Genomic DNA, 27,893 nt, shown 5'->3' on the forward strand with positions numbered 1-27,893 from the left:
TCTGTTAGAAGGAACAACATTACAATGTGATGGACTACAAGGTGAAACAGCCATTCTGTTAGAAGGAACAACATTACAATGTGATGGACTACAAGGTGAAACAGCCATTCTGTTAGAAGGAACAACATTACAATGTGATGGACTACAAGGTGAAACAGCCATTCTGTTAGAAGGAACAACATTACAATGTGATGATATTAGGATCTCCAAAGTGTTTTTCATCTGAGTTTTCTGTGTGACTCCAAATACTTTTATGATTGTTTATAGTTTTTAGCTAAATTCATGCATTAAATTATTATATTTTTGAGGACATAATGTCTTCTGTTTAATTCAGATGCCTTTAGTGATGAATTAAATGAGTATAAAATGCATCATTCAGAATAATATGATGGGATACTACTAGTATTGCTTGCTGGACATATAACAGTACTGTAAGTTGTCACTGTCCAGTGATATTCTAAGTGGTCTTTTTTAGCAGTCTGTCCCATTCACTTTGACAGTGATGCTGTAATGATGTCATGTCATCATGTGCTAACTGTCCTCATGATGCAGTAATGCTGATAAAAGATGCTGTTGCCCATGTGTATGTATGTAATGTGATTGACATGTCCTGAGTCCTGTGTGTCTTCTGTGTGTCTGGCTTGGATGTGTCCCAAATGGTACCCTTAACCATTTGTAGGTGCACTAGGGCCCATAGGGAATAGGGTACCATTTGGAACACCGTCTGAGAGTCTAGGAGGCAATATGATTTACACAGCACAGTTTGATTGACATGTAGGATAATCTGGAATGGATAAATAATAATACAATGAATAAACTTCCTCTTTATTTTAAAGCTGTTGTCAGTTTTGATGCTTGCATTTTATCCATGTTATTGATCCTGTCAGTTATGACATGTTTTGTCCTATATCATCTTCTAATTAACATATGCATCAGTGTATGAACACAGAACTCCAAAGATTGTATTTCCTTCAATGCTTTGTTTTTATTTCTGTAATGCTTCAGGGAAATGTAAAGACAAGGTCCTGGACAGTAACAGGATTATTGTCTTTCTGTCTGAGACAGAGTCATCATAGAGATCTAGTAGATTATTTAGATTAGGGTTGGGGTCAATTCCTTTACAAATCAGGAAGTAAACTGAAAGTCCAATTCCAATTTTCCTCAATGCCTCTATGAGAAAAATTATTTTTACTTCCTGAATTGACAGTATTGACATTGAATTGACCCCAACACTGATTTAGAGATAAGAGAGAGACTGTAGTCCTCTTGGGGGAGTAGAGAAGGGGAGGGGAGGCAGGGAGCAGTGTTCCTCTTGGGGGAGTACAGGTGAGGGGAGACAGAGGACAGCCCAGTCTGATGTATCAGAGATGAGGGGAGACAGAGGACAGCCCAGTCTGGTGTATCAGAGATGAGGGGAGACAGAGGACAGCCCAGTCTGATGTATCAGAGATGAGGGGAGACAGAGGACAGCCCAGTCTGATGTATCAGAGATGAGGGGAGACAGAGGACAGCCCAGTCTGATGTATCAGAGATGAGGGGAGACAGAGGACAGCCCAGTCTGATGTATCAGAGATGAGGGGAGACAGAGGACAGCCCAGTCTGATGTATCAGAGATGAGGGGAGACAGAGGACAGCCCAGTCTGATGTATCAGAGATGAGGGGAGACAGAGGACAGCCCAGTCTGATGTATCAGAGATGAGGGGAGACAGAGGACAGCCCAGTCTGTTGTATCAGAGATGAGGGGAGACAGAGGACAGCCCAGTCTGATGTATCAGAGATGAGGGGAGACAGAGGACAGCCCAGTCTGATGTATCAGAGATGAGGGGAGACAGAGGACAGCCCAGTCTGATGTATCAGAGATGAGGGGAGACAGAGGACAGCCCAGTCTGGTGTATCAGAGATGAGGGGAGACAGAGGACAGCCCAGTCTGATGTATCAGAGATGAGGGGAGACAGAGGACAGCCCAGTCTGATGTATCAGAGATGAGGGGAGACAGAGGACAGCTCAGTCTGATGTATCAGAGATGAGGGGAGACAGAGGACAGCCCAGTCTGATGTATCAGAGATGAGGGGAGACAGAGGACAGCCCAGTCTGATGTATCAGAGATGAGGGGAGACAGAGGACAGCCCAGTCTGGTGTATCAGAGATGAGGGGAGACAGAGGACAGCCCAGTCTGATTACTGGAGGTTCTCTTGCTACAGAGATGGTCTATTGAAGCTTTTAGTAGCTGACATTCCTAACATCAACTGAGAGGATCTCTGTCCCTCTGATGGCCCTGTTGGTGTCCACTCTGTCTCTCTGTGTGTGTCCTGTTCTTCTCTGTCTGGGACTAAGGGGGTGTTGTGTAAATTGAGGGGGGTGGGGTTAGTAGTCTTTTGGCAGCATCACCCTGCGCCCACCCATGAAATAACACAAGGTGATCTTCCTTCTGAAAGGAATGTTGTCCAGGGCCTCCACTGCCACCCTCTTGTTGCCCCTGCCGCTGCTCTCCTCCTGGTCGTACATGGGGCACATGAAGGCTGTGCGCCTCAGGGCGTAGATGTCCACCTCGTCCTCGTCGTCCCACGGCTGGTAGGGACGCTGGGAGGGATCGGCCGACTTGACCAGACGGGGCCTCATCATGGCCAGCTCTAGGTCACGGGGGATATGTCTCAGGCCCAGGCTAGACCTCTGGACTCTGACTCCTTTAAATTACATTACATTAGGTTACATTCATTTATTAGTAATTCATTTATGAATGGATAAGAACAGGAAAATCATATTCCTGGTCGTACATCAGCAAAAAACATACATCATAAAATATTGACAATATATTCAATAGACAAAATGTGTCATTGCACAAAGAGAAGTGGTAACCTTTCTTTCTCTTCTTCTTGGTCCTTTCATCCCAGGCGTTGGCACTGACAAGGGACACGTTGCCCTGGCCCAGGGAGGGCAGCAGTTTGGGCCGGGGGGCCACAGGGGGTTTGGGGAGCTTCTTTGGAGGAGGAGCATCCCTCTGGGCTCTCCTGGCCAGCAGGGGTCCTGTCTGGACGAAGGCTTCAGGCCTGATGATGTCCCTGGGTGCGCTGCTGCTCCCTCTTGCAGCCTCCTCTGGCTGGGCAGCTTTCGGCATGGAGAGAACAAACACATTGTTGCTGAAGCTGCATGACTCTGAAAGGGCCAGCTCCTCCAGGGTCAGAGGGCAGGCAGGACGTGACTCAGGCTGGACCAGACTCACAGCAGGACAGGACTCAAACTGGACTAGGTCCACAATGCTGGTAGTGATGCTCACAGGACTGGGAGGTCGGGACTCAAGAATAACGGGACAAACAGGATTACTGGGCCTCACTTTTCTCCTAGTGGTGCTCCGAGGGTTGCTCGGCCTCCCCTCAGGTCTGGAAGGCTGTACATAAGACTGGACCAGGCCAACGGGGCTAACAGGCCGTCTATTGGGGCATTGAGGGTTGCTTGGCCTCCCCTCAGGTTTGGAAGGCTGTACGTCAGGCTGGACCAGGCCAACGGGGCTAACAGGCCGTCTAGTGGGGCGTCGAGAGTTGCTCGGCCTCCCCTCAGGTCTGGAAGGCTGTACGTCAGGCTGGACCAGGACAACTGGTCTAACAGGCCGTCTAGTGGGGCGTCGAGAGTTGCTTGGCCTCCCCTCAGGTCTGGAAGGCTGTACGTCAGGCTGGACCAGGACAACTGGTCTAACAGGCCGTCTAGTGGGGCGTCGAGAGTTGCTTGGCCTCCCCTCAGGTCTGGAAGGCTGTACGTCAGGCTGGACCAGGCCAACGGGGCTAACAGGCCGTCTAGTGGGGCGTCGAGAGTTGCTTGGCCTCCCCTCAGGTCTGGAAGGCTGTACGTCAGGCTGGACCAGGACAACTGGTCTAACAGGCCGTCTAGTGGGGCGTCGAGAGTTGCTTGGCCTCCCCTCAGGTCTGGAAGGCTGTACGTCAGGCTGGACCAGGACAACTGGTCTAACAGGCCGTCTTGTGGGGCGTCGAGGGTTGCTAGGCCTCCCCTCAGGTCTAGTGATGCTGACAGGGATTCTAGGAATCATCATCTCATGCTGGTGCAGGCTCTCTGGGCTGCTGGGCCGGGAATCAGGTAGAAGCTTGTAGTTCTTCAGAACCTCAGTGAAGGAGAGCTCCTTGTTGCGCCTGCGTCTGTTGGTTTTGGCAGGCAGCTGGGAGCTGCTGCTGTTAATCCAACCGGGAGACTCACGACATCCATCCTGGACAGGAACTAGGGACTGGAGGTCTCTCCTCTTTCTGTGGGCAGCTGTGGGCCTCTTGGACCAGACGTCGTCAGGAGGGGGAGGCCGAGGCACAACATGCAGGGAGGGGAACGCTGAGGGCCTGAAAGAGGAGGCCATCACTGGGTCCTGGCTGACCTCTTCTCTCTCCAGCAGCACTCTGTTAGAAGGACAGAGTAGTGGAACACCGATGGACCTTGGTCCTCCAGACCCATTCAGGTTGGGCCTCCTATTCATCATTCACTGGTCTGCAGTGTTCTTATCAGAATGCTCCTTCTAGTCTTGAATACCTGGAATAGGAAGTGGCTTTCAGCACAATTAAATTCTATAAAAAGAGAGCCACAGAAACATCTTTGTTTAGTATTTGGGGAAATTTAAAAAAAAATGTTTTACTGTCTCTTATCTAATTTCATCAAATTCATTTCTAAGTTGAAATAATTATTTGAGACAAGATATATCCATTAAAATGTAACACCTTTGTTCAATTATTCATGCCTAATAGCCTAGCTATAACTGGTGCTCAATAAAAGTGTTGTCTGTCCCCTCATTTCTCCGATAAACAGGCAGACAGGCGTACTTTACCGTTCACCTCGTAGTTCAATCAGCTAATAATCCGTCATTACACCAGTGGCAGCTTGGTGTTTGATCATTACGTCATCAGAGGCATTTTGTATTGTGACGCAACAATGCCAAGCATCAACCTTCCTGTCATGGCTGCCCCTGTAGTTTGATATGTCAACGAAGTGTATTAATCAATCAGACAATCAAACCATCAATGAATGACTGAATTCATGAATCATTTCTAATAAATCAGTTTACTGACATAATTTACGGATGAAACTAACAATTACGAAAACGCATCAAATCAGTGATGCGTAAAAGTATATTCGCTCCCACATAGTAAAGTTCGAAAACGAACCACTTTAGTGGGTCAATAAACTAGCCAAGACTTTGGGCGAGGTATATTTGTCCCTATACTGTAGGACAGGCTACTTATATATGAGGAACCTGCGACCAGAAAGACTGTTCTGCCGTTTTATAAAAAATAATCCAACAGGCCATCTTCTGCATAGGCGTCTTCCTCTTTCCTGTGTTCATCACCCTCGACTAGATATATCTATTCTGTGGCCACCACACGTTTTATATGTCATGTTTGTCTTGTAGCTGACAGTGGGGTGCAGACAGGAGCGCAGTTCATCTGACACAAAGGCGCGGACTGGGGGAATCCGACATGGAGACCTGACGCCACTTTTACGCGCACTTTTTGATTGGCCTACTTTAAAATGAACATACTTATAATCGCAACATACTGGAGGTTGGGCTAAGTGTTCAAGTGTTGGATTTACACACATTAATATAGAGAAATATAGTCTAATAGTGGATGACCTACTGTATATCAGCAGTGTTTGTGTGGTAAATAAAACTGCTGAAGTGCTTTGGCCTGTATATTTTTTGCTTAGTATTCTTTTAAAATACTTCGGAATTCCTTATCTCGTTTATTAAACAAATACTTATTCAATGATTTGTGTATTTATTTAGCTGATCTTGTTTACCTGTAATACCCTATGGCATGACCATATAAATAAGAATGAATAGAACAGACATGGAAGCTCTAAACCTGGCAATTGACTGGTATTTGTATTTAGGATCCCCGTTAATTTCTGCGAAGGCAACAGCTTCTCTTCCTGGGGTCCAGCAACATTAAACAGTTACGGTGCATTCGGAAAGTATTCAGACGCCTTGAATTTTTCGACATTTTGTTTCGTTACAGCCCTATTCTAAAATGGATGAAAAATGTTTTTGCTAATTTATTATATTATCTCAAATTAGGACGCACAGATCAATGAGTTTCTATCTCCAGCATATTTACTAACCTACCCTCGTATGTCATACATAGGTATGGATACCCCCAAGGGACATCCTACTACATCATCCCCTCCCATGAACAAGAACTCAACATGCATAACCACTGAAGCCTAACTGAAATGCAATTTGGAAACCAGTATTAATCTCTAACATGCTACTTCACATCCTGAAACAGTATGAAAGTATTAAATTACACAGTATGAACATGAACTTATTTACTGTCTCTTTTTGCTGGGTATGGTCCCCAACAGTATGTTTTCTCTTCACGTAACATAGTCTTTCAGCCACTCTGGTGGCTTCACATCCTTTTTTGGGCGCGCTTGTGGCTCTGTGAGCATTCTCTCTCCTTCACCCTCTTTTTGTGCATTTTCTGTGGCCTCAGTCTGTGTGGCTGGTAGATCTGGAAGAGCTCTGAGGTGTGTTTTGTTCCTTCGTACCTCTTCTGAGCCTGTGTCCACCACATAGGAGCGTGGGGCATCCACTTTCCTCAGCACTATTGCTGGGGTCTTTGCGTTTGTAATCCACACATGTTGATCTTCGGTCAGCTTTGGCCTCTCCGTAGCACGGTGTCTCCGATTAAAGTCTCCAGTTTGCGTTTGTTTCAGCCGTTTGTCCCTCTCAGCGAAGGCCTTACTGTTAGGCCATCTGGGTTTAAGCTGAGCCGACAAGACAGGCAATGGGGAACGCAGCCTCCTGCCCATCAGGAGCTCGGCAGGCGGCGGCCCATGATGCAGTGGTGTAACTCTGTAAGCTAACAGAGCCCTGTATGGATCCTTGTTCTTTTTCAGCAGTCCCTTGACTGTTTCCACAGCTCTCTCTGCCTCACCATTACTCTGTGCATGGTAGGGGATACTGGTCACGTGTGAAGTCATATTCTTTGCTATTTCAATGTATCTTGAATAGTAATCTACCACTAGCAGATAAGTGTCATTTTTCCAATAGAACATATTTGCCCCTACCTTTTACCATGGCCGTTTTGGCAGCACCGTTACCATCATTGGCTCCGGATGACAAGGTTGACATTTTGTACAGACCTCACACTGGGCCACCAGTTTGGCAATCTGAGTACTAAGACCAAGCCACCACACTGACTGTTGAGCCCTCAGTCTGCATTTGGTTATCCCCATGTGTCCCTCATGCACTCTGTCTAGCACTTCTGGTTGTAGAGTCTCTGGGATAACTATTCGTTGTCCTTTCATGAGAAGGTCTCCATTACAGTGGAAGTCACTTTGATGCACCCAATAGGGCTTCAGCAGCTGAGGCAGTTCCTTCTGCCCGGGCCATCCCTTTTTGCACTGCTGCACTATCTGTCGGCAGATGGGGTCTCGTTGTTGCTCCTCTGCAATCTGCTGCGGTTTGGTCTGAGATGCAGGTAGGCTGTACCTCACCCTCTAGACATTGCTCCTCCTCTGATAATGGACGTTTAATTGGGGCCCTGGAGAGGGCATCTGCTGTGATCAGTGCCTTCCCTGGCACATACACCATCTTGTAGGTGAACCTCAGTAATCTGAGGCAGAAGAGCAGAACTCTGGGAGGCAAGTCGTCCAGTGCTGTTGTCCCTAACAGAGCCAGCGGTGGTTTGTGGTCAGACTCTGCTGTAAACTGCAGGCCAATAAGGTATTGGCTGAGCCTTTCACATGCCCATGTGATAGCCAACGCCTCCTTCTCCACTTGAGCATACCTTTGCACTGTGTCTGATAAGCTTCGGGGAGATATTGGACGCCACTCCATGTTGTCCTGCATCTGTGTGAGGACCGCCCCTAGCCCAAAGGATGATGCATCTGCTGATACCTTTGTCTTAGCGTGGGGGACGGTACTGGGCCAGCACTCTCTGTGAGGCCAGGTCTCCTTTGATTTTGTCAAAGGCCACCTGTTGCACGTGACCCCATGACCAATCATTCTCTTTGGCTAGTAAGTCTCTCAGAGGTTTGGTTGTATCTGAGAACTGTGGGAGGAACTTACCCACATATGTGGCCATGCCTAAGAAGGTCCTGACTTCAGCCACATTCTGGAGTATGGGCACATCTGTGATGGCACTGATCTTCTCCGGGTCCGGCTCTATTCCAGCTGCACTGATTTTGTGTCCCAAGAACAAGACCTCTGACTGTGCAACAGTACATTTTTCATTGAGTGTCAGGCCAGTCTCCCGGAGTCTGGTCAGAACTGCCGTGAGCCTTACATCATGTTCTGTTCTGTCCCTTCTGCACATGGGCACATCGTCCGCGTGGACTATGACGCCACTCAGCCCATCCAACAGCTAGGACATGCGTCTTTGGAAATGCTCAGGACCGGAAGCGATTCCAAATGGCAAAACAGTAACGGCCAAACGGTGTTCTAAACGTTGTGAGCGCCCTACTCTCTGATGACAGCGGTATCTGCCAGAAACCTGAGCGGGCATCCAGCTTTGTGAAGACTTGTCAGCCATCCAACTGAGCCAGTGACTGCTCCACTGATGGTAAGATGTGTCTCTCTGCAGAGTAGCTCATTCAAGTTAGTCATGTCCACACATCCTTATGTCCCCATTGGCTTTTGGGACCACTACCATCCCTGCACACCATTCAGTGGGACTCTCTATTTTAGACACCGCCCCAATTTCTTCCATCCTCCCCAACTCTTCCTTTACTCTGGCCAATACAGGGATAGGCACACGGCGAGGGGTGGTAAGGGCATAGGGGACAGCATCCTCTTTCAGGTGGATTTTGTATTCACCTATCCTTCCTAGACCAGAAAACACTTTGGGGAATTTCTTTTTGAAAACCTCACCTGGGTCCTCCAGTTCGCTCACTCTCTCAATGAGTTGCAATGCTTCAATTGCTGGCAACCCCAGCAACGCTCTGGCCAGAGAGTCAATGACGAAGACCGGCTGCATGGCACTTTTGTCCTTACTCTCCAGTTTAATCACCAACTGCCCTACCACTGGTAATATCTTATTACTGGGCCCGTACAGTTTTTTGTTTGTAGAGAGCAAAGGGCCATCTCTGCTATAGCTATACAGCCTAGTGGGATAGCTGTCACTGCTGCCCCAGTGTCTAGTTTAAATGACACAACCTCCCCATTGAGTTTAACCTCTCTAGGGGGTGTGGGACGGTAGCGTCCCACCTGGCCAACATCCAGTGAAATTGCAGAGCGTCAAATTCAAAAACAGAAATACTCATTATAAAAATTCATAAAACATACAAGTGTTATCCATCGGTTTAAAGATTCACTTCTTGTTAATTCAGATTTCAAAAAGGCTTCATGGCGAAAGCATACCATGCGATTATCTGAGAACAGCGCCCAGCAGACAAATCATTACAAACAGTTACCAGCCAAGTAGAGGAGTTACACAAGTCAGAAATTAAAATTAATCACTTACATTTGATGATCTTCATATGGTTGCACTCACAAGACTCCCATTTACTCAATAAATGTTCATTTTGTTCGATAAAGTCCCTCTTTATATCCAAAAACCTATCAGTAAAGTATCAGTAAAGTTTGTAGAAACATGTCAAACGATGTTTATAATCAATCCTCAGGGTGTTTTTAGTCATAATAATCAATAATATTTCAACCTGACAAAAGCTTCGTCAATATAAAATGAAAACAAGGAAGGCGCGCTCTTGGTCCTGCGCATGAAAAACCTCTGGGTCACTGCAGTGTCCACTCATTCAGAGTGGTCTTGCTCGCTCATTTTTCAGAATACAAGCCTGAAACAATTTCTAAAGACTGTTGACATCTAGTGGAAGCCATAGGACGTGCAATTTGAGTCCTAAGTCAATGGAATCTGTATAGGCAGTTTTCGCCTGCCATATCAGTTCTGTTATACTCACAGACATTATTTTAACAGTTTTGGAAACTTTAGAGTGTTTTCCAAATCTACCAATTATATGCATAACCTAGCTTCTGGGCCTGAGTAACAGGCAGTTTACTTTGGGCATGCTTTTCATCCAGAGGTGAAAATAATGCCCCCCTACCCTAGTGAGGTTAATGTCTGAATGCCAGCCAGCATTGTTTTCCCTTCTCCCAGAAAGATGCTGTCCTACTGTACCTCCTCTGAGACCTCATGCATTTGCTTTAATCGACAGACAGCTGAAAAGTGTCCTCTCCTGTGACGTTTCCTGCATTCTACATCCTTTGCTGGGCAATCTTTCCATCTGTGGAAAGGCGATTTCCCACATTTACAACAAACACTTGAACTAGCTACTGGTGCTGTCTGTGATTGTTTTCTCCACGTCTGTCTCTGTTCTGTGTTCCCCTCCGTTTTTTTAGCTCGGTATGAAAATGCATTTATTTCCTATTTCCACGTTCAGCATCATCTGCAGTCTTTTTACTGTCTCACTCTGCCTAACCTGCTTTGGACAAGGTAAGCTGGGAATCCAACTGTAACTTTTCAGAAAGTGATATATTGCTGAGAAGGCGTTCGACAGGATGGAGTGGAGCTTTCTGTTCTCAGTCTTAGAAAAGTTCAATATGGGCCCAAACTTTATTAAATGGATCAAATCACTATACTCTCATCCAAATGCCATGGAGACTACTAACGGACTGAACTCTGACAGATTCCCTTTGGGACGGGGCACAAGACAAGGATGCTCACTGTCCCCCCTGCTCTACTTGTTGGGGCGGAGCCTCTGGCAGAGTTGATAAGGAGCAATACAGGTATTATGGATGTTTCTGCAGGCGGCCTGCAGCACAAGATTTCGCTCTACGCGGATGATGTCTTGCTCTACATATCCAACCCTGAGAAATCCCTCCCTCCCATTTTAGACAATTGCTCAGTATGGGAAGTTTTAAGGTTATAAGATACATTTCAAGAAATCCACTGTCTGCCCTCTCAATATTACACTCACCAGCTCTATGAAGACACTATGTCCATTCCAATGGAAGACACAGGGGTTTCAATACCTTGGGATCTTCATAACACCAGATCTGAATAGCCTTTTCAAGGAAAATTATCTTCCACTCCTGGATCGAATCAAGAACGATCTCTAAATGAAAGGTCTGACTATCAGCAATGAGTTATGGGCGGAGGTCTGACTATCAGCAATGAGTTATGGGCGGAGGTCTGACTATCAGTGATGAGTTATGGGCGGAGGTCTGACTATCAGTGATGAGTTATGGGCGGAGGTCTGACTATCAGTGATGAGTTATGGGCGGAGGTTTGACTATCAGTGATGAGTTATGGGCGGAGGTCTGACTATCAGTGATGAGTTATGGGCGGAGGTCTGACTATCAGTGATGAGTTATGGGCGGAGGTTTGACTATCAGTGATGAGTTATGGGCGGAGGTTTGCGACAGGGTATACTGCTCCTCTACTAATGTAAAAATGAAAGAATCTAATTACACATTTTTGTACAACTGTTATTACACTCAGACTCCATAGAATGAAAACAGACATTTCTCCTAACTGTAAAAGATGTACCTCTGAAAGTGGAACCTATATGCATGTATTTTGGAGCTGTAGAGAGTGCCAGATTTTGACAATCTATACATACTGCTGCACAGAAAATACTAGATGTACAGTTTGATATGACCCCGTGTATCTATCTTCTTAATGCCCAGCAGGACTTTGTTCTTGATCCTGACAGAGAACATTTGCTTAAGACTATTACATACTTTGCTAAGAAATGTATTCTTCTATTGTGGGCCTCTAATACCTCTCCTTTAAAATGTGGATTGACCAGATTGTTGACTTTCTCCCCCTTGAAAAGCTCACTTGTGACCTCCGCAAGACACAGCCCAAGTTTGATAGACTCTGGTCTCCACTACTCAACTATAGTTCATATTGGACAGAGTGAATGGGGTGATTAGGGAAATGAGCAGATACATGTTGTGTAAGGTGCTGTAAAATCTAAAAACTAATTATTTGCTCGTCGTCTCAGCTAAGGCTGGAAATAGCTAATAAGAACCTTTGATAGTGCTGCTGCAAGTTTTATTTATATATATTTATTTTTTATTTTTGAATAATTATTCTTTGTGTGTATGTATATATAATAAATATATATATATATTTTATTTTTTTAAGTCTGTCACATCTGTGAATGTGGAATGTGTTTTGTTGGTTGATTGAAAAACAAGAAAACTTAACTTAATAAAACTTTAAATTGAAAAAAAAAAGGAAGTGATATATTTCTTATTCCCACTACAATCCGACCTCGGATCAGCTCTTCCCTGAGCGCGCCAAACTGACAATATTCTGCTAGTTTGTGAACAGCTGTGATAAAACTGTCGGTGGTTTTACCCTGCTCCTGTTTGCACATATTAAACCTAGCTCTCTCAAATATAATGTTGTGTCTCCCTACAAAATGCCTTTCAAAACAGTCTTTAACAGCACTGTAGTTAAGTTTCTCTTCCTCAGTCAACGTTGAAGCATTTAATATATCCTCGGCTTCATCACCCATAGAGTAGATCAGTGTATTAACTTGAAATGCCTCATTTCACATTTAACCCTGATGCTACCCTGTACCTTTCAAAGTGCCTGATCCATTTCGTCCAGTTTTAAATGTTCATACAATCAAAATTCTCCGGGGGACTAATGCGAAATCCGTCAGCACTAGCCACTGGCCTGTCCGTGTTTGCGCCAGAGCCCGTTGATCTTGGAGTCGCAAACCCTGATATCCCGCCAGTTGCTTCCTCTTGCAACATGTTGCTTAGCAGTAACTTAGTCCTTGCTCGTTAGCTTGCAAAATAATGATATGCGCTGTTTTATCTCCAACACTGTGCCCTCCCTGCTTTGAAACAGCCTGAATGTATGATTTACTTGGTACGTCCTTCACGTTTATGTGATTATTAAACCCACTTCTGACTCCATGTAGTAAGATCTAAAATAAGGAGCGGCGACAACGAGGTTCTAGCTCCAGCATGTTTATTAACCTAACCCACGCATGTCATACATAGGTATGGATACCCCCAAGGGACATCCTACTACAGCTATGAATCGAAAGACTCGAAATTGAGCTCAGTTACATCCTGTTTCCATTGATCATCCTTGACATGTTTCTACAACTTGATTGGAGTCCACCTGTGTCAATTCAATTGATTGGACATGATTTGGAAAGGCACACACCTGTCTATATAAGCTCTCACAGTTGACAGTCCATGTCAGAGCAAAAATCAAGCCGTGAGGTTGAGGAATAGTCCATAGAGCACCGAGACAGGATTGTGTCTAGGCACAGAGCTGGGTAAGAGTACCACATTTATTTTGCAGCATTGAAGGTTCCAAAGAACACATTGGCCTCCATCATTCTTAAATGGAAGAATTTTAGAACCACCAAGACTCTTCCCAGAGCTGTCTGCAAGGGCAAACTGAGCAATCGGGGGAGAAAGGCCTTGGCCAGTGATGTGACCAAGAACCGATGGTCACTCTGACGGCGCTCCAGAGTTCCTCTGTGGAGATGGGAGAACCTTCCAGAAAGAGAACCATCTCTGCAGCACTCCACTAATCAGGCCTTTATGGTAGAGTGGTGTCATGACTGTCCTGATTAGGTCAGGGTACAGGAGACCACCACCCTACAGATTATCTCCCAAACCCCCAACAGAGGACGAGAGATCTAGGGGTCTGAAGATGTGGGGGTTTTATGACCCCTCACGCCCATAATTAACCTTAGGCCACAGAGAAATTCCTTTGTCCTCACAATGGAGAACTGGCCTCAGAACATTAAACATGCAATAAAGGGACTTTGGAACAATGGTTTCCGTCAGCCACAATGGTGGTCATGACGAGAGGTGGAATATGAAAATGTATGTAACTTTTGTATTGTTATTAAAGGTTAAGAATTGTCGTTATTATGAAAACATTGTACCTTTAAGAGTTTTCCCAGTATATGCCTGATGTTTATACATTGTACGTTGTGTGGAAAATATCCAAATCAAAGAGAATGTTTTGGTAAAGATGAGATGTGAAGGTAGTGTCTAAAATAGGATTTTAGTCAAATCTAGGCCTTGCCCCTTAACTTGGTCCGCCCAGAGAATTGCCCTAAAGGCGGTTACGCCCACTTCTGACCCAAGGGTATAAGACAGGAGAGTGAAGAATTAACATATCAGACTAATTGACCCCAAGCTGCAGCGAAGGTCTAACAAAGTCAACGAACCCCAAAACGAAACACAAGGTTGAAGACAAAGAAATCTTTTTCTACACGAGCTACGGACGAGTAGCTGTGTCTAAGCGGGTGAATTCAAGCCGAACCACCCAGCCTCCACTCTCCATTGAATCGTGGTATCTACACCGTTCGAGTCCGAAGCTGTGAGCTCTCAGCTACAGAGCTGTCTGTCCTCAGAAGACCCCTTTCAGATCAAGGGCGAGGGATCAGACCACTAAGCCAAGAAGGACTGACATCGTGAGGACAACCAGAGAGTTGCGCCGGAGAAGTGCGTCATTGAGAAGCCTAAACGACCCACCTGAGACCTCCAACACGTAATTACATCATTATATTCTGACCCATAAGAGCGGCAGTTCGGGGCAAGGCTAGGTTTAAATAAGCATGGCTGACAAATGAACCCAAATGTATATTTCTCTCGTGTACTTTCTTGGTATCTCTCTCTTTTAAATCCCCATTTTGGGTAACACGCGCCATAGTGTGTTGGCCCGTTATACTAAGTCCTAATCAATAGCTAGACTGTGTTTTGTGTATGTGTATTTTTATCATCATTTTAGCTTGCTAGTAAATAAATAATCAACTAAGATTGGTGTGGTAAACTCATTGGTGAAGCCCGGGTTCGTGCAGATTCCCGGATTATGCGACGTTCAGACATGAGACAAGAGGTTGATTAATTTAGCGACTGTTGTAAAATCGATATTCTGATATCCTTTGAGTTAATTTGGGAAATAGAAACTCAATCAAAATAATGTTCCCATGGTGCCCCAGGTTAATGAGTTAATAATTGCTTGATTCATTGCTTAATTCATTTAATCACGCAATTATAAACCGTTAATCATTCGATGAGCAACAGTCGTCACATTAACTAATACAACGTCACGACAGTGGGCAGACGGAATCCACTCCTCAGTAAAAGGCACATGACAGGCTGCTTGGAGTTTGCCAAAAGGCAACTAAAGACTCTCAAGGTTCTCTGGTCTGATGACACCAAGATTGAACATGGTGATGGCAGCATCATGCTGTGGGGATGTTTTTCAGCGGCAGGGACTGGGAGACTAGTCAAAATCAAGGGAAAGATGAACAGAGCAAAGTACAGACAGATCCTTGATGAAAACCTGCTCCAGATTGCTCAGGACCTCAGACTGGGGTGAAAGTTCACCTTCCAACAGGACAATGAACCTAAGCACACAAACAAGACAACGCAGGAGTGGCTCCGGGACTTGTCCCTGAATGTCCTTGAGTGTCCTTTGCCTTAATGACAGCTTTGCACACTCTTGGCATTCTCTCAACCAGCTTCATGAGGTAGTCACCTGGAATGCATTTCAATTAAGAGGGGTGCCTTGATATTTTATGGAATTTCTGTCCTTAAGGCGTTTGAGCCAATCGGGTTAGTTGTGACAAGGTAGGGTTTGTATACAGAAGACATCCCTATTTGGTAAAATACCAAGTCCATATTATGTCAAGAACAGCTCAAATAAGCAGAGAGAAATGACAGTCCGTCATAACTTTAAAACATGAAGGTCAGTCAATACGGAACATTTCAAGAACTTTTGAAAGTTTCTTCAAGTGCAGTGGCAAAAAACATCAAATGTTATGATGAAACTGGCTCTGATGAGGACCGCCACAGGAAAGAAAGACCCAGAGTTACCTCTGCTGCAGAGGATAAGTTCATTAGTTACCAGCCTCAGAAAACTGCACCTCAGATTTCAGCACAAATAAATGCTTCACAGAGTTCAAGAAACAGACACATCTCAACATCAACTCTTCAGAGGACACTGCATGAATCAGGCCGCCTTGGTCGAATTGCTGCAAAGAAACCACTACTAAAGACACCAATAGGAAGAAGAGACTTGCTTGGGCAAAGAAACACGAGCAATGTACATTAGACCGTTTCTCACTTCCTCACCTGTCTCACCGGTTTGCATTTCCTTTATAAATCAATATGACTATATGACTAAAGTTATGATATTGATCATTTTGGCTGATGAACTGAGAGGAATCTGCTGTTGACTGACTCCATGCTTGATGACTTTACAATCACAGAGAGCTGTTAACTGACTCCATGCTTGATGACTTTACAATCACAGAGAGCTGTTAACTGACTCCATGCTTGATGACTTTACAATCACAGAGAGCTGTTGACTGACTCCATGCTTGATGACTTTACAATCACAGAGAGCTGTTAACTGACTCCATGCTTGATGACTTTACAATCACAGAGAGCTGTTAACTGACTCCATGCTTGATGACTTTACAATCACAGAGAGCTGTTGACTGACTCCATGCTTGATGACTTTACAATCACAGAGAGCTGTTAACTGACTCCATGCTTGATGACTTTACAATCACAGAGAGCTGTTAACTGACTCCATGCTTGATGACTTTACAATCACAGAGAGCTGTTAACTGACTCCATGATTGATGACTTTACAATCACAGAGAGCTGTTGACTGACTTCATGCTTGATGACTTTACAATCACAGAGAGCTGTTAACTGACTCCATGCTTGATGACTTTACAATCACAGAGAGCTGTTGACTTCAGATGCTTGATGACTTTCAAACACAAACCACCAAAGTTGTGCTTCTTTGGACAACTGTTCTAAAACCATGAAAGGGCTTTTGGGTTTCTTCTTCTTCTTCAGTGTCTTATAAGAGAACATTATAGTGTTTCTATGCAAAAGGAAACATACTTTCTTTGACCGTGGAAAGTTCCAGTATCTCCAATACTATTCCAAAGGACTTGACTTTGCAATAGGACCATGGAAGACTATCAGTCTGTGGATGATGTGTTTTATAAATGGTTTTGATAAAATAATACTCTGGATTCATGCATGTGTATGTCTGTTTACCTTAAGCCATGAAATGGAGGATGAACCTTGGATAAGGCAGAGGCATCTTTGAACAGTGATACAATTCAGATCGTGGAGTCAGTGACCTCTGCTGGTTGGAATATGACATTGCAGGATGGTGATGAATCAAGTGGAGACTGGCTGGCTGCTGAAGGATGGATGAACACAATGGACTCAACTTCCACATTGTTCTGTTCATAACTCATCAGTCTTTGGTCTACGCTCCACAAACACATCAAGTATCTACTATTAAATGTGGGCTGGGTTTTCACTGTTGGAAATGGATGGACTGTTTCAGGAAAAACCTTCAAGTCACATATCATATATGCAATCTAAGACTTACTAAACCAGTCGACTTAGTTGGCTTACTGCAAAACAAGAACCATTACTGACCACCTACTTCTGTGTTGGACTACAAGGTGAAACAGCCATTCTGTTAGAAGGAACAACATTACAATGTGATGGACTACAAGGTGAAACAGCCATTCTGTTAGAAGGAACAACATTACAATGTGATGGACTACAAGGTGAAACAGCCATTCTGTTAGAAGGAACAACATTACAATGTGATGGACTACAAGGTGAAACAGCCATTCTGTTAGAAGGAACAACATTACAATGTGATGGACTACAAGGTGAAACAGCCATTCTGTTAGAAGGAACAACATTACAATGTGTTGGACTACAAGGTGAAACAGCCATTCTGTTAGAAGGAACAACATTACAATGTGATGATATCAGGATCTCCAAAGTGTTTTTCATCTGAGTTTTCTGTATGACTCCAAATACTTTTATGATTGTTTATAGTTTTTAGCTAAATTCATGCATTAAATTATTATATTTTTGAGGACATAATGTCTTCTGTTTAATTCAGATGCCTTTAGTGATGAATTAAATGAGTATAAAATGCATCATTCAGAATAATATGATGGGATACTACTAGTATTGCTTGCTGGACATATAACAGTACTGTAAGTTGTCACTGTCCAGTGATATTCTAAGTGGTCTTTTTAGCAGTCTGTCCCTTTCACTTTGACAGTGATGCTGTAATGATGTCATATCATCATGTGCTAACTGTCCTCATGATGCAGTAATGCTGATGAAAGATGCTGTTGCCCATGTGTATGTATGTAATGTGATTGACATGTCCTGAGTCCTGTGTGTCTTCTGTGTGTCTGGCTTGGATGTGTCCCAAATGGTACCCTTAACCATTTGTAGGTGCACTAGGGCCCATAGGGAATAGGGTACCATTTGGAACACCGTCTGAGAGTCTAGGAGGCAATATGATTGACACAGCACAGTTTGATTGACATGTAGGATAATCTGGAATGGATAAATAATAATACAATGAATAAACTTCCCCTTTATTTTAAAGCTGTTGTCAGTTTTGATGCTTGCATTTTATCCATGTTATTGATCCTGTCAGTTATGACATGTTTTGTCCTATATCATCTTCTAATTAACATATGCATCAGTGTATGAACACAGAACTCCAAAGATTGTATTTCCTTCAATGCTTTGTTTTTATTTCTGTAATGCTTCAGGGAAATGTAAAGACAAGGTCCTGGACAGTAACAGGATTATTGTCTTTCTGTCTGAGACACTGTCATCATAGAGATCTAGTAGTTTATTTAGATTTGTAACGGCTGTCGTTAGAAGAAGGGGACCAAAGCGCAGAGTGGTAAGTGTTCATAATTATTTAATACTGAGAACACTAGAACAAAAATAACAACAACGAAAAGCCAACAGTTCTGTCAGGTAACAGATAACAAAACAGAAAACAACTACCCACAAACACAGGTGGGAAAAAGCTGCCTAAGTATGGTTCCCAATCAGAGACAACGATAGACAGCTGCCTCTGATTGGAAAACATACCTGGCCAATACATAGAAATATAATGACATAGAATGCCCACCCCACACCCTGACCTAACAAAATAGAGAAATAAACCGTCTCTCTCAGGTCAGTGCATGACAAGATTAGGGTTGGGGTCAATTCCTTTACAATTCAGGAAGTAAACTGAAAGTCCAATTCCAATTTTCCTCAATGCCTCTCTATGAGAAAATGTCAGTTTACTTCCTGAATTGACAGTATTGACATTGAATTGACCCCAACACTGATTTAGAGATAAGAGAGAGACTGTAGTCCTCTTGGGGGAGTAGAGGAGAAGGGGAGCGGAGGCAGGGAGCAGTGTTCCTCTTGGGGGAGTACAGGTGAGGGGAGACAGAGGACAGCCCAGTCTGGTGTATCAGAGATGAGGGGAGACAGAGAACAGCCCAGTCTGATGTATCAGAGATGAGGGGAGACAGAGGACAGCCCAGTCTGATGTATCAGAGATGAGGGGAGACAGAGGACAGCCCAGTCTGATTACTGGAGGTTCTCTTGCTACAGAGATGGTCTATTGAAGCTTTTCGTAGCTGACATTCCTAACATCAACTGAGAGGATCTCTGTCCCTCTGATGGCCCTGTTGGTGTCCACTCTGTCTCTCTGTGTGTGTCCTGTTCTTCTCTGTCTGGGACTAAGGGGGTGTTGTGTAAATTGAGGGGGGTGGGGTTAGTAGTCTTTTGGCAGCATGACCCTGCGCCCCCATGAAATAACACAAGGTGATCTTCCTTCTGAAAGGAATGTTGTCCAGGGCCTCCACTGCCACCCTCTTGTTGCCCCTGCCGCTGCTCTCCTCCTGGTCGTACATGGGGCACATGAAGGCTGTGCGCCTCAGGGCGTAGATGTCCACCTCGTCCTCGTCGTCCCACGGCTGGTAGGGACGCTGGGAGGGATCGGCCGACTTGACCAGACGGGGCCTCATCATGGCCAGCTCTAGGTCACGGGGGATATGTCTCAGGCCCAGGCTAGACCTCTGGACTCTGACTCCTTTAAATTACATTACATTAGGTTACATTCATTTATTAGTAATTCATTTATGAATGGATAAGAACAGGAAAATCATATTCCTGGTCGTACATCAGCAAAAAACATACATCATAAAATATTGACAATATATTCAATAGACAAAATGTGTCATTGCACAAAGAGAAGTGGTAACCTTTCTTTCTCTTCTTCTTGGTCCTTTCATCCCAGGCGTTGGCACTGACAAGGGACACGTTGCCCTGGCCCAGGGAGGGCAGCAGTTTGGGCCGGGGTGCCACAGGGGGTTTGGGGAGCTTCTTTGGAGGAGGAGCATCCCTCTGGGCTCTCCTGGCCAGCAGGGGTCCTGTCTGGACGAAGGCTTCAGGCCTGATGATGTCCCTGGGTGCGCTGCTGCTCCCTCTTGCAGCCTCCTCTGGCTGGGCAGCTTTCGGCATGGAGAGAACAAACACATTGTTGCTGAAGCTGCATGACTCTGAAAGGGCCAGCTCCTCCAGGGTCAGAGGGCAGGCAGGACGTGACTCAGGCTGGACCAGACTCACAGCAGGACAGGACTCAAACTGGACTAGGTCCACAATGCTGGTAGTGATGCTCACAGGACTGGGAGGTCGGGACTCAAGAATAACGGGACAAACAGGATTACTGGGCCTCACTTTTCTCCTAGTGGTGCTCCGAGGGTTGCTCGGCCTCCCCTCAGGTCTGGAAGGCTGTACATAAGACTGGACCAGGCCAACGGGGCTAACAGGCCGTCTATTGGGGGGCCGAGGGTTGCTTGGCCTCCCCTCAGGTCTGGAAGGCTGTACGTCAGGCTGGACCAGGACAACTGGTCTAACAGGCCGTCTAGTGGGGCGTCGAGAGTTGCTTGGCCTCCCTCAGGTCTGGAAGGCTGTACGTCAGGCTGGACCAGGACAACTGGTCTAACAGGCCGTCTAGTGGGGCGTCGAGAGTTGCTTGGCCTCCCCTCAGGTCTGGAAGGCTGTACGTCAGGCTGGACCAGGACAACTGGTCTAACAGGCCATCTAGTGGGGCGTCGAGAGTTGCTTGGCCTCCCCTCAGGTCTGGAAGGCTGTGCGTCAGGCTGGACCAGGACAACTGGTCTAACAGGCCGTCTTGTGGGGCGTCGAGGGTTGCTAGGCCTCCCCTCAGGTCTAGTGATGCTGACAGGGATTCTAGGAATCATCATCTCATGCTGGTGCAGGCTCTCTGGGCTGCTGGGCCGGGAATCAGGTAGAAGCTTGTAGTTCTTCAGAACCTCAGTGAAGGAGAGCTCCTTGTTGCGCCTGCGTCTGTTGGTTTTGGCAGGCAGCTGGGAGCTGCTGCTGTTAATCCAACCGGGAGACTCACGACATCCATCCTGGACAGGAACTAGGGACTGGAGGTCTCTCCTCTTTCTGTGGGCAGCTGTGGGCCTCTTGGACCAGACGTCGTCAGGAGGGGGAGGCCGAGGCACAACATGCAGGGAGGGGAACGCTGAGGGCCTGAAAGAGGAGGCCATCACTGGGTCCTGGCTGACCTCTTCTCTCTCCAGCAGCACTCTGTTAGAAGGACAGAGTAGTGGAACACCGATGGACCTTGGTCCTCCAGACCCATTCAGGTTGGGCCTCCTATTCATCATTCACTGGTCTGCAGTGTTCTTATCAGAATGCTCCTTCTAGTCTTGAATACCTGGAATAGGAAGTGGCTTTCAGCACAATTCAATTCTATAAAAAGAGAGCCACAGAAACATCTTTGTTTAGTATTTGGGGAAATTTAAAAAAAATGTTTTACTGTCTCTTATCTAATTTCATCAAATTCATTTCTAAGTTGAAATAATTATTTGGGACAAGATATATCCATTAAAATGTAACACCTTTGTTCAATTATTCATGCCTAATAGCCTAGCTATAACTGGTGCTCAATAAAAGTGTTGTCTGTCCCCTCATTTCTCCGATAAACAGGCAGACAGGCGTACTTACCGTTCACCTCGTAGTTCAATCAGCTAATAATCCGTCATTACACCAGTGGCAGCTTGGTGTTTGATCATTACGTCATCAGAGGCATTTTGTATTGTGACGCAACAATGCCAAGCATCAACCTTCCTGTCATGGCTGCCCCTGTAGTTTGATATGTCAACGAAGTGTATTAATCAATCAGACAATCAAACCATCAATGAATGACTGAATTCATGAATCATTTCTAATAAATCAGTTTACTGACATAATTTACGGATGAAACTAACAATTACGAAAACGCATCAAATCAGTGATGCATAAAAGTATATTCGCTCCCACATAGTAAAGTTCGAAAACGAACCACTTTAGTGGGTCAATAAACTAGCCAAGACTTTGGGCGAGGTATATTTGTCCCTATACTGTAGGACAGGCTACTTATATATGAGGAACCTGCGACCAGAAAGACTGTTCTGCCGTTTTATAAAAAATAATCCAACAGGCCATCTTCTGCATAGGCGTCTTCCTCTTTCCTGTGTTCATCACCCTCGACTAGATATATCTATTCTGTGGCCACCACACGTTTTATATGTCATGTTTGTCTTGTAGCTGACAGTGGGGTGCAGACAGGAGCGCAGTTCATCTGACACAAAGGCGCGGACTGGGGGAATCCGACATGGAGACCTGACGCCACTTTTACGCGCACTTTTTGATTGGCCTACTTTAAAATGAACATACTTATAATCGCAAAATACTGGAGGTTGGGCTAAGTGTTCAAGTGTTGGATTTACACATATTAATATAGAGAAATATAGTCTAATAGTGGATGGCCTACTGTATATCAGCAGTGTTTGTGTGGTAAATAAAACTGCTGAAGTGCTTTGGCCTGTATATTTTTTGCTTAGTATTCTTTTAAAATACTTCGGAATTCCTTATCTCGTTTATTAAACAAATACTTATTCAATGATTTGTGTATTTATTTAGCTGATCTTGTTTACCTGTAATACCCTATGGCATGACCATATAAATAAGAATGAATAGAACAGACATGGAAGCTCTAAACCTGGCAATTGACTGGTATTTGTATTTAGGATCCCCGTTAATTTCTGCGAAGGCAACAGCTTCTCTTCCTGGGGTCCAGCAACATTAAACAGTTACGGTGCATTCGGAAAGTATTCAGACGCCTTGAATTTTTCGACATTTTGTTTCGTTACAGCCCTATTCTAAAATGGATGAAAAATGTTTTTGCTAATTTATTATATTATCTCAAATTAGGACGCACAGATCAATGAGTTTCTATCTCCAGCATATTTACTAACCTACCCTCGTATGTCATACATAGGTATGGATACCCCCAAGGGACATCCTACTACATCATCCCCTCCCATGAACAAGAACTCAACATGCATAACCACTGAAGCCTAACTGAAATGCAATTTGGAAATCTCTAACATGCTACTTCACATCCTGAAACAGTATGAAAGTATTAAATTACACAGTATGAACATGAACTTATTTACTGTCTCTTTTTGCTGGGTATGGTCCCCAACAGTATGTTTTCTCTTCACGTAACATAGTCTTTCAGCCACTCTGGTGGCTTCACATCCTTTTTGGGGCGCTTGTGGCTCTGTGAGCATTCTCTCTCCTTCACCCTCTTTTTGTGCATTTTCTGTGGCCTCAGTCTTGTGGCTGGTAGATCTGGAAGAGCTCTGAGGTGTGTTTTGTTCCTTCGTACCTCTTCTGAGCCTGTGTCCACCACATAGGAGCGTGGGGCATCCACTTTCCTCAGCACTATTGCTGGGGTCTTTGCGTTTGTAATCCACACATGTTGATCTTCGGTCAGCTTTGGCCTCTCCGTAGCACGGTGTCTCCGATTAAAGTCTCCAGTTTGCGTTTGTTTCAGCCGTTTGTCCCTCTCAGCGAAGGCCTTACTGTTAGGCCATCTGGGTTTAAGCTGAGCCGACAAGACAGGCAATGGGGAACGCAGCCTCCTGCCCATCAGGAGCTCGGCAGGCGGCGGCCCATGATGCAGTGGTGTAACTCTGTAAGCTAACAGAGCCCTGTATGGATCCTTGTTCTTTTTCAGCAGTCCCTTGACTGTTTCCACAGCTCTCTCTGCCTCACCATTACTCTGTGCATGGTAGGGGATACTGGTCACGTGTGAAGTCATATTCTGCGGCAAAAGCAGAAAAGGAGCTTGCAGAGAACTAGGGAGGCGTTATCTGTAACCAGGACCTCGCGACCCCTTACCTGGAAAACTGTACTTTAATCCATTGATAACACCAGCTGATGAGGTTATGGGTGTCTTTGCTATTTCAATGTATCTTGAATAGTAATCTACCACTAGCAGATAAGTGTCATTTTTCCAATAGAACATATTTGCCCCTACCTTTTACCATGGCCGTTTTGGCAGCACCGTTACCATCATTGGCTCCGGATGACAAGGTTGACATTTTGTACAGACCTCACACTGGGCCACCAGTTTGGCAATCTGAGTACTAAGACCAAGCCACCACACTGACTGTTGAGCCCTCAGTCTGCATTTGGTTATCCCCATGTGTCCCTCATGCACTCTGTCTAGCACTTCTGGTTGTAGAGTCTCTGGGATAACTATTCGTTGTCCTTTCATGAGAAGGTCTCCATTACAGTGGAAGTCACTTTGATGCACCCAATAGGGCTTCAGCAGCTGAGGCAGTTCCTTCTGCCCGGGCCATCCCTTTTGCACTGCTGCACTATCTGTCGGCAGATGGGGTCTTGTTGTTGCTCCTCTGCAATCTGCTGCGGTTTGGTCTGAGATGCAGGTAGGCTGTACCTCACCCTCTAGACATTGCTCCTCCTCTGATAATGGACGTTTAATTGGGGCCCTGGAGAGGGCATCTGCTGTGATCAGTGCCTTCCCTGGCACATACACCATCTTGTAGGTGAACCTCAGTAATCTGAGGCAGAAGAGCAGAACTCTGGGAGGCAAGTCGTCCAGTGCTGTTGTCCCTAACAGAGCCAGCGGTGGTTTGTGGTCAGACTCTGCTGTAAACTGCAGGCCAATAAGGTATTGGCTGAGCCTTTCACATGCCCATGTGATAGCCAACGCCTCCTTCTCCACTTGTGCATACCTTTGCTCTGTGTCTGATAAGCTTCGGGGAGATATTGGACGCCACTCCATGTTGTCCTGCATCTGTGTGAGGACCGCCCCTAGCCCAAAGGATGATGCATCTGCTGATACCTTTGTCTTAGCGTGGGGACGGTACTGGGCCAGCACTCTCTGTGAGGCCAGGTCTCCTTTGATTTTGTCAAAAGCCACCTGTTGCACGTGACCCCATGACCAGTCATTCTCTTTGGCTAGTAAGTCTCTCAGGAGTTTGGTTGTATCTGAGAACTGTGGGAGGAACTTACCCACATATGTGGCCATGCCTAAGAAGGTCCTGACTTCAGCCACATTCTGGAGGATGGGCACATCTGTGATGGCACTGATCTTCTCCGGGTCCGGCTCTATTCCAGCTGCACTGATTTTGTGTCCCAAGAACAAGACCTCTGACTGTGCAACAGTGCATTTTTCATTGAGTGTCTGGCCAGTCTCCTGGAGTCTGGTCAGAACTGCCGTGAGCCTTACATCATGTTCTGTTCTGTCCCTTCTGCACATGGGCACATTGTCCGCGTGGACTATGACGCCACTCAGCCCATCCAACAGCTAGGACATGCGTCTTTGGAAATGCTCAGGACCGGAAGCGATTCCAAATAGCAAAACAGTAACGGCCAAACGGTGTTCTAAACGTTGTGAGCGCCCTACTCTCTGATGACAGTGGTATCTGCCAGAAACCTGAGCGGGCATCCAGCTTTGTGAAGACTTGTCAGCCATCCAACTGAGCCAGTGACTGCTCCACTGATGGTAAGATGTGTCTCTCTGCAGAGTAGCTCATTCAAGTTAGTCATGTCCACACATCCTTATGTCCCCATTGGCTTTTGGGACCACTACCATCCCTGCACACCATTCAGTGGGACTCTCTATTTTAGACACCGCCCCAATTTCTTCCATCCTCCCCAACTCTTCCTTTACTCTGGCCAATACAGGGATAGGCACACGGCGAGGGGTGGTAAGGGCATAGGGGACAGCATCCTCTTTCAGGTGGATTTTGTATTCACCTATCCTTCCTAGACCAGAAAACACTTTGGGGAATTTCTTTTGAAAACCTCACCTGGGTCCTCCAGTTCGCTCACTCTCTCAATGAGTTGCAATGCTTCAATTGCTGGCAACCCCAGCAACGCTCTGGCCAGAGAGTCAATGACGAAGACCGGCTGCATGGCACTTTTGTCCTTACTCCCCAGTTTAATCACCAACTGCCCTACCACTGGTAATATCTTATTACTGGGCCCGTACAGTTTTTTGTTTGTAGAGAGCAAAGGGCCATCTCTGCTATAGCTATACAGCCTAGTGGGATAGCTGTCACTGCTGCACCAGTGTCTAGTTTAAATGACACAACCTCCCCATTGAGTTTAACCTCTCTAGGGGTGTGGGACGGTAGCGTCCCACCTGGCCAACATCCAGTGAAATTGCAGAGCGTCAAATTCAAAAACAGAAATACTCATTATAAAAATTCATAAAACATACAAGTGTTATCCATCGGTTTAAAGATTAACTTCTTGTTAATTCAGATTTCAAAAAGGCTTCATGGCGAAAGCATACCATGCGATTATCTGAGAACAGCGCCCAGCAGACAAATCATTACAAACAGTTACCAGCCAAGTAGAGGAGTTACACAAGTCAGAAATTAAAATTAATCACTTACCTTTGATGATCTTCATATGGTTGCACTCACAAGACTCCCATTTACTCAATAAATGTTCATTTTGTTCGATAAAGTCCCTCTTTATATCCAAAAACCTCAGTTTTGTTCGGCGTTTTGTTTAGTAATCCGCAGGCTCAAAGGCAGGCAGGCAGACGAAAAATCCGAAAAGTATCAGTAAAGTTTGTAGAAACATGTCAAACGATGTTTATAATCAATCCTCAGGGTGTTTTTAGTCATAATAATCAATAATATTTCAACCTGACAAAAGCTTCGTCAATATAAAATGAAAACAAGGAAGGCGCGCTCTTGGTCCTGCGCATGAAAAACCTCTGGGTCACTGCAGTGTCCACTCATTCAGAGTGGTCTTGCTCGCTCATTTTTCAGAATACAAGCCTAAAACAATTTCTAAAGACTGTTGACATCTAGTGGAAGCCATAGGACGTGCAATTTGAGTCCTAAATCAATGGAATCTGTATAGGCAGTTTTCGCCTGCCATATCAGTTCTGTTATACTCACAGACATTATTTTAACAGTTTTGGAAACTTTAGAGTGTTTTCCAAATCTACCAATTATATGCATATCCTAGCTTCTGGGCCTGAGGAACAGGCAGTTTACTTTGGGCATGCTTTTCATCCAGAGGTGAAAATAATGCCCCTACCCTAGTGAGGTTAATGTCTGAATGCCAGCCAGCATTGTTTTCCCTTCTCCCAGAAAGATGCTGTCCTACTGTACCTCCTCTGAGACCTCATGCATTTGCTTTAATCGACAGACAGCTGAAAAGTGTCCTCTCCTGTGACGTTTCCTGCATTCTACATCCTTTGCTGGGCAATCTTTCCATCTGTGGAAAGGCGATTTCCCACATTTACAACAAACACTTGAACTAGCTACTGGTGCTGTCTGTGATTGTTTTCTCCACGTCTGTCTCTGTTCTGTGTTCCCCTCCGTTTTTTTAGCTCGGTATGAAAATGCATTTATTTCCTATTTCCACGTTCAGCATCATCTGCAGTCTTTTTACTGTCTCACTCTGCCTAACCTGCTTTGGACAAGGTAAGCTGGGAATCCAACTGTAACTTTTCAGAAAGTGATATATTGCTGAGAAGGCGTTCGACAGGATGGAGTGGAGCTTTCTGTTCTCAGTCTTAGAAAAGTTCAATATGGGCCCAAACTTTATTAAATGGATCAAATCACTATACTCTCATCCAAATGCCATGGAGACTACTAACGGACTGAACTCTGACAGATTCCCTTTGGGACGGGGCACAAGACAAGGATGCTCACTGTCCCCCTGCTCTACT

General features: G+C 45.2%; 2 protein-coding genes and 1 long non-coding RNA gene across 5 annotated transcripts; 1 reads left to right on the forward strand and 2 right to left on the reverse strand.

The window, feature by feature from the left end:
- The first annotated feature begins 74 nt into the window (after positions 1-74).
- On the forward strand, positions 75-17,520 carry LOC123728288 (uncharacterized). The gene is made up of 2 exons (XR_006760204.1): positions 75-149; positions 17,443-17,520. It is a non-coding gene; the product is annotated as an uncharacterized lncRNA (long non-coding RNA).
- LOC106576470 (PGC-1 and ERR-induced regulator in muscle protein 1-like) lies at positions 2,099-4,979 on the reverse strand. Of its 3 annotated transcripts, none has more exons than XM_045700256.1 (3): positions 4,817-4,979; positions 2,857-4,524; positions 2,099-2,684 (listed from the first exon to the last, which is right to left on the reverse strand). In XM_045700256.1, exons 2-3 carry the CDS (start codon positions 4,472-4,474, stop codon positions 2,365-2,367), a joined length of 1,938 nt encoding a protein of 645 aa, XP_045556212.1. In that variant the 5' UTR covers positions 4,475-4,524; positions 4,817-4,979; the 3' UTR covers positions 2,099-2,364. The 3 variants fall into 3 exon arrangements, with proteins under 3 accessions (XP_045556212.1, XP_045556211.1, XP_014009148.2); XM_045700255.1 differs by having other exon boundaries at positions 2,857-4,559; XM_014153673.2 differs by lacking the exon at positions 4,817-4,979 and having other exon boundaries at positions 2,857-4,656.
- Positions 17,521-19,311: 1,791 nt separating the features above from the next.
- On the reverse strand, positions 19,312-21,901 carry LOC106576469 (mediator of DNA damage checkpoint protein 1-like). Its single transcript, XM_045698669.1, has 4 exons — positions 21,845-21,901; positions 20,931-21,589; positions 20,068-20,760; positions 19,312-19,895 (listed from the first exon to the last, which is right to left on the reverse strand). Exons 2-4 carry the CDS (start codon positions 21,502-21,504, stop codon positions 19,543-19,545), a joined length of 1,620 nt encoding a protein of 539 aa, XP_045554625.1. The 5' UTR covers positions 21,505-21,589; positions 21,845-21,901; the 3' UTR covers positions 19,312-19,542.
- Between the last annotated feature and the right edge of the window lie 5,992 nt (positions 21,902-27,893).

The sequence above is a fragment of the Salmo salar genome, chromosome ssa17, assembly GCF_905237065.1.
Source record: "Salmo salar chromosome ssa17, Ssal_v3.1, whole genome shotgun sequence".
Taxonomy (NCBI): domain Eukaryota; kingdom Metazoa; phylum Chordata; class Actinopteri; order Salmoniformes; family Salmonidae; genus Salmo; species Salmo salar.

Bases quoted from the DNA above. Each gene is read 5' to 3' on its own strand.
- LOC106576469 (XM_045698669.1), bottom strand. From the start codon at position 21,504: ATGATGAATAGGAGGCCCAACCTGAATGGGTCTGGAGGACCAAGGTCC. The intron at 20,761-20,930 runs GCAACTCTCGAC...TCCAGACCTGAG, and splicing joins CAGACCTGAGGGGAGGCCAA to GGAGGCCAAGCAACTCTCGA. The intron at 19,896-20,067 runs GTTACCACTTCT...TGTAATTTAAAG, and splicing joins CAAGAAGAAGAGAAAGAAAG to GAGTCAGAGTCCAGAGGTCT.
- LOC106576470 (XM_045700256.1), bottom strand. From the start codon at position 4,474: ATGATGAATAGGAGGCCCAACCTGAATGGGTCTGGAGGACCAAGGTCC. The intron at 2,685-2,856 runs GTTACCACTTCT...TGTAATTTAAAG, and splicing joins CAAGAAGAAGAGAAAGAAAG to GAGTCAGAGTCCAGAGGTCT.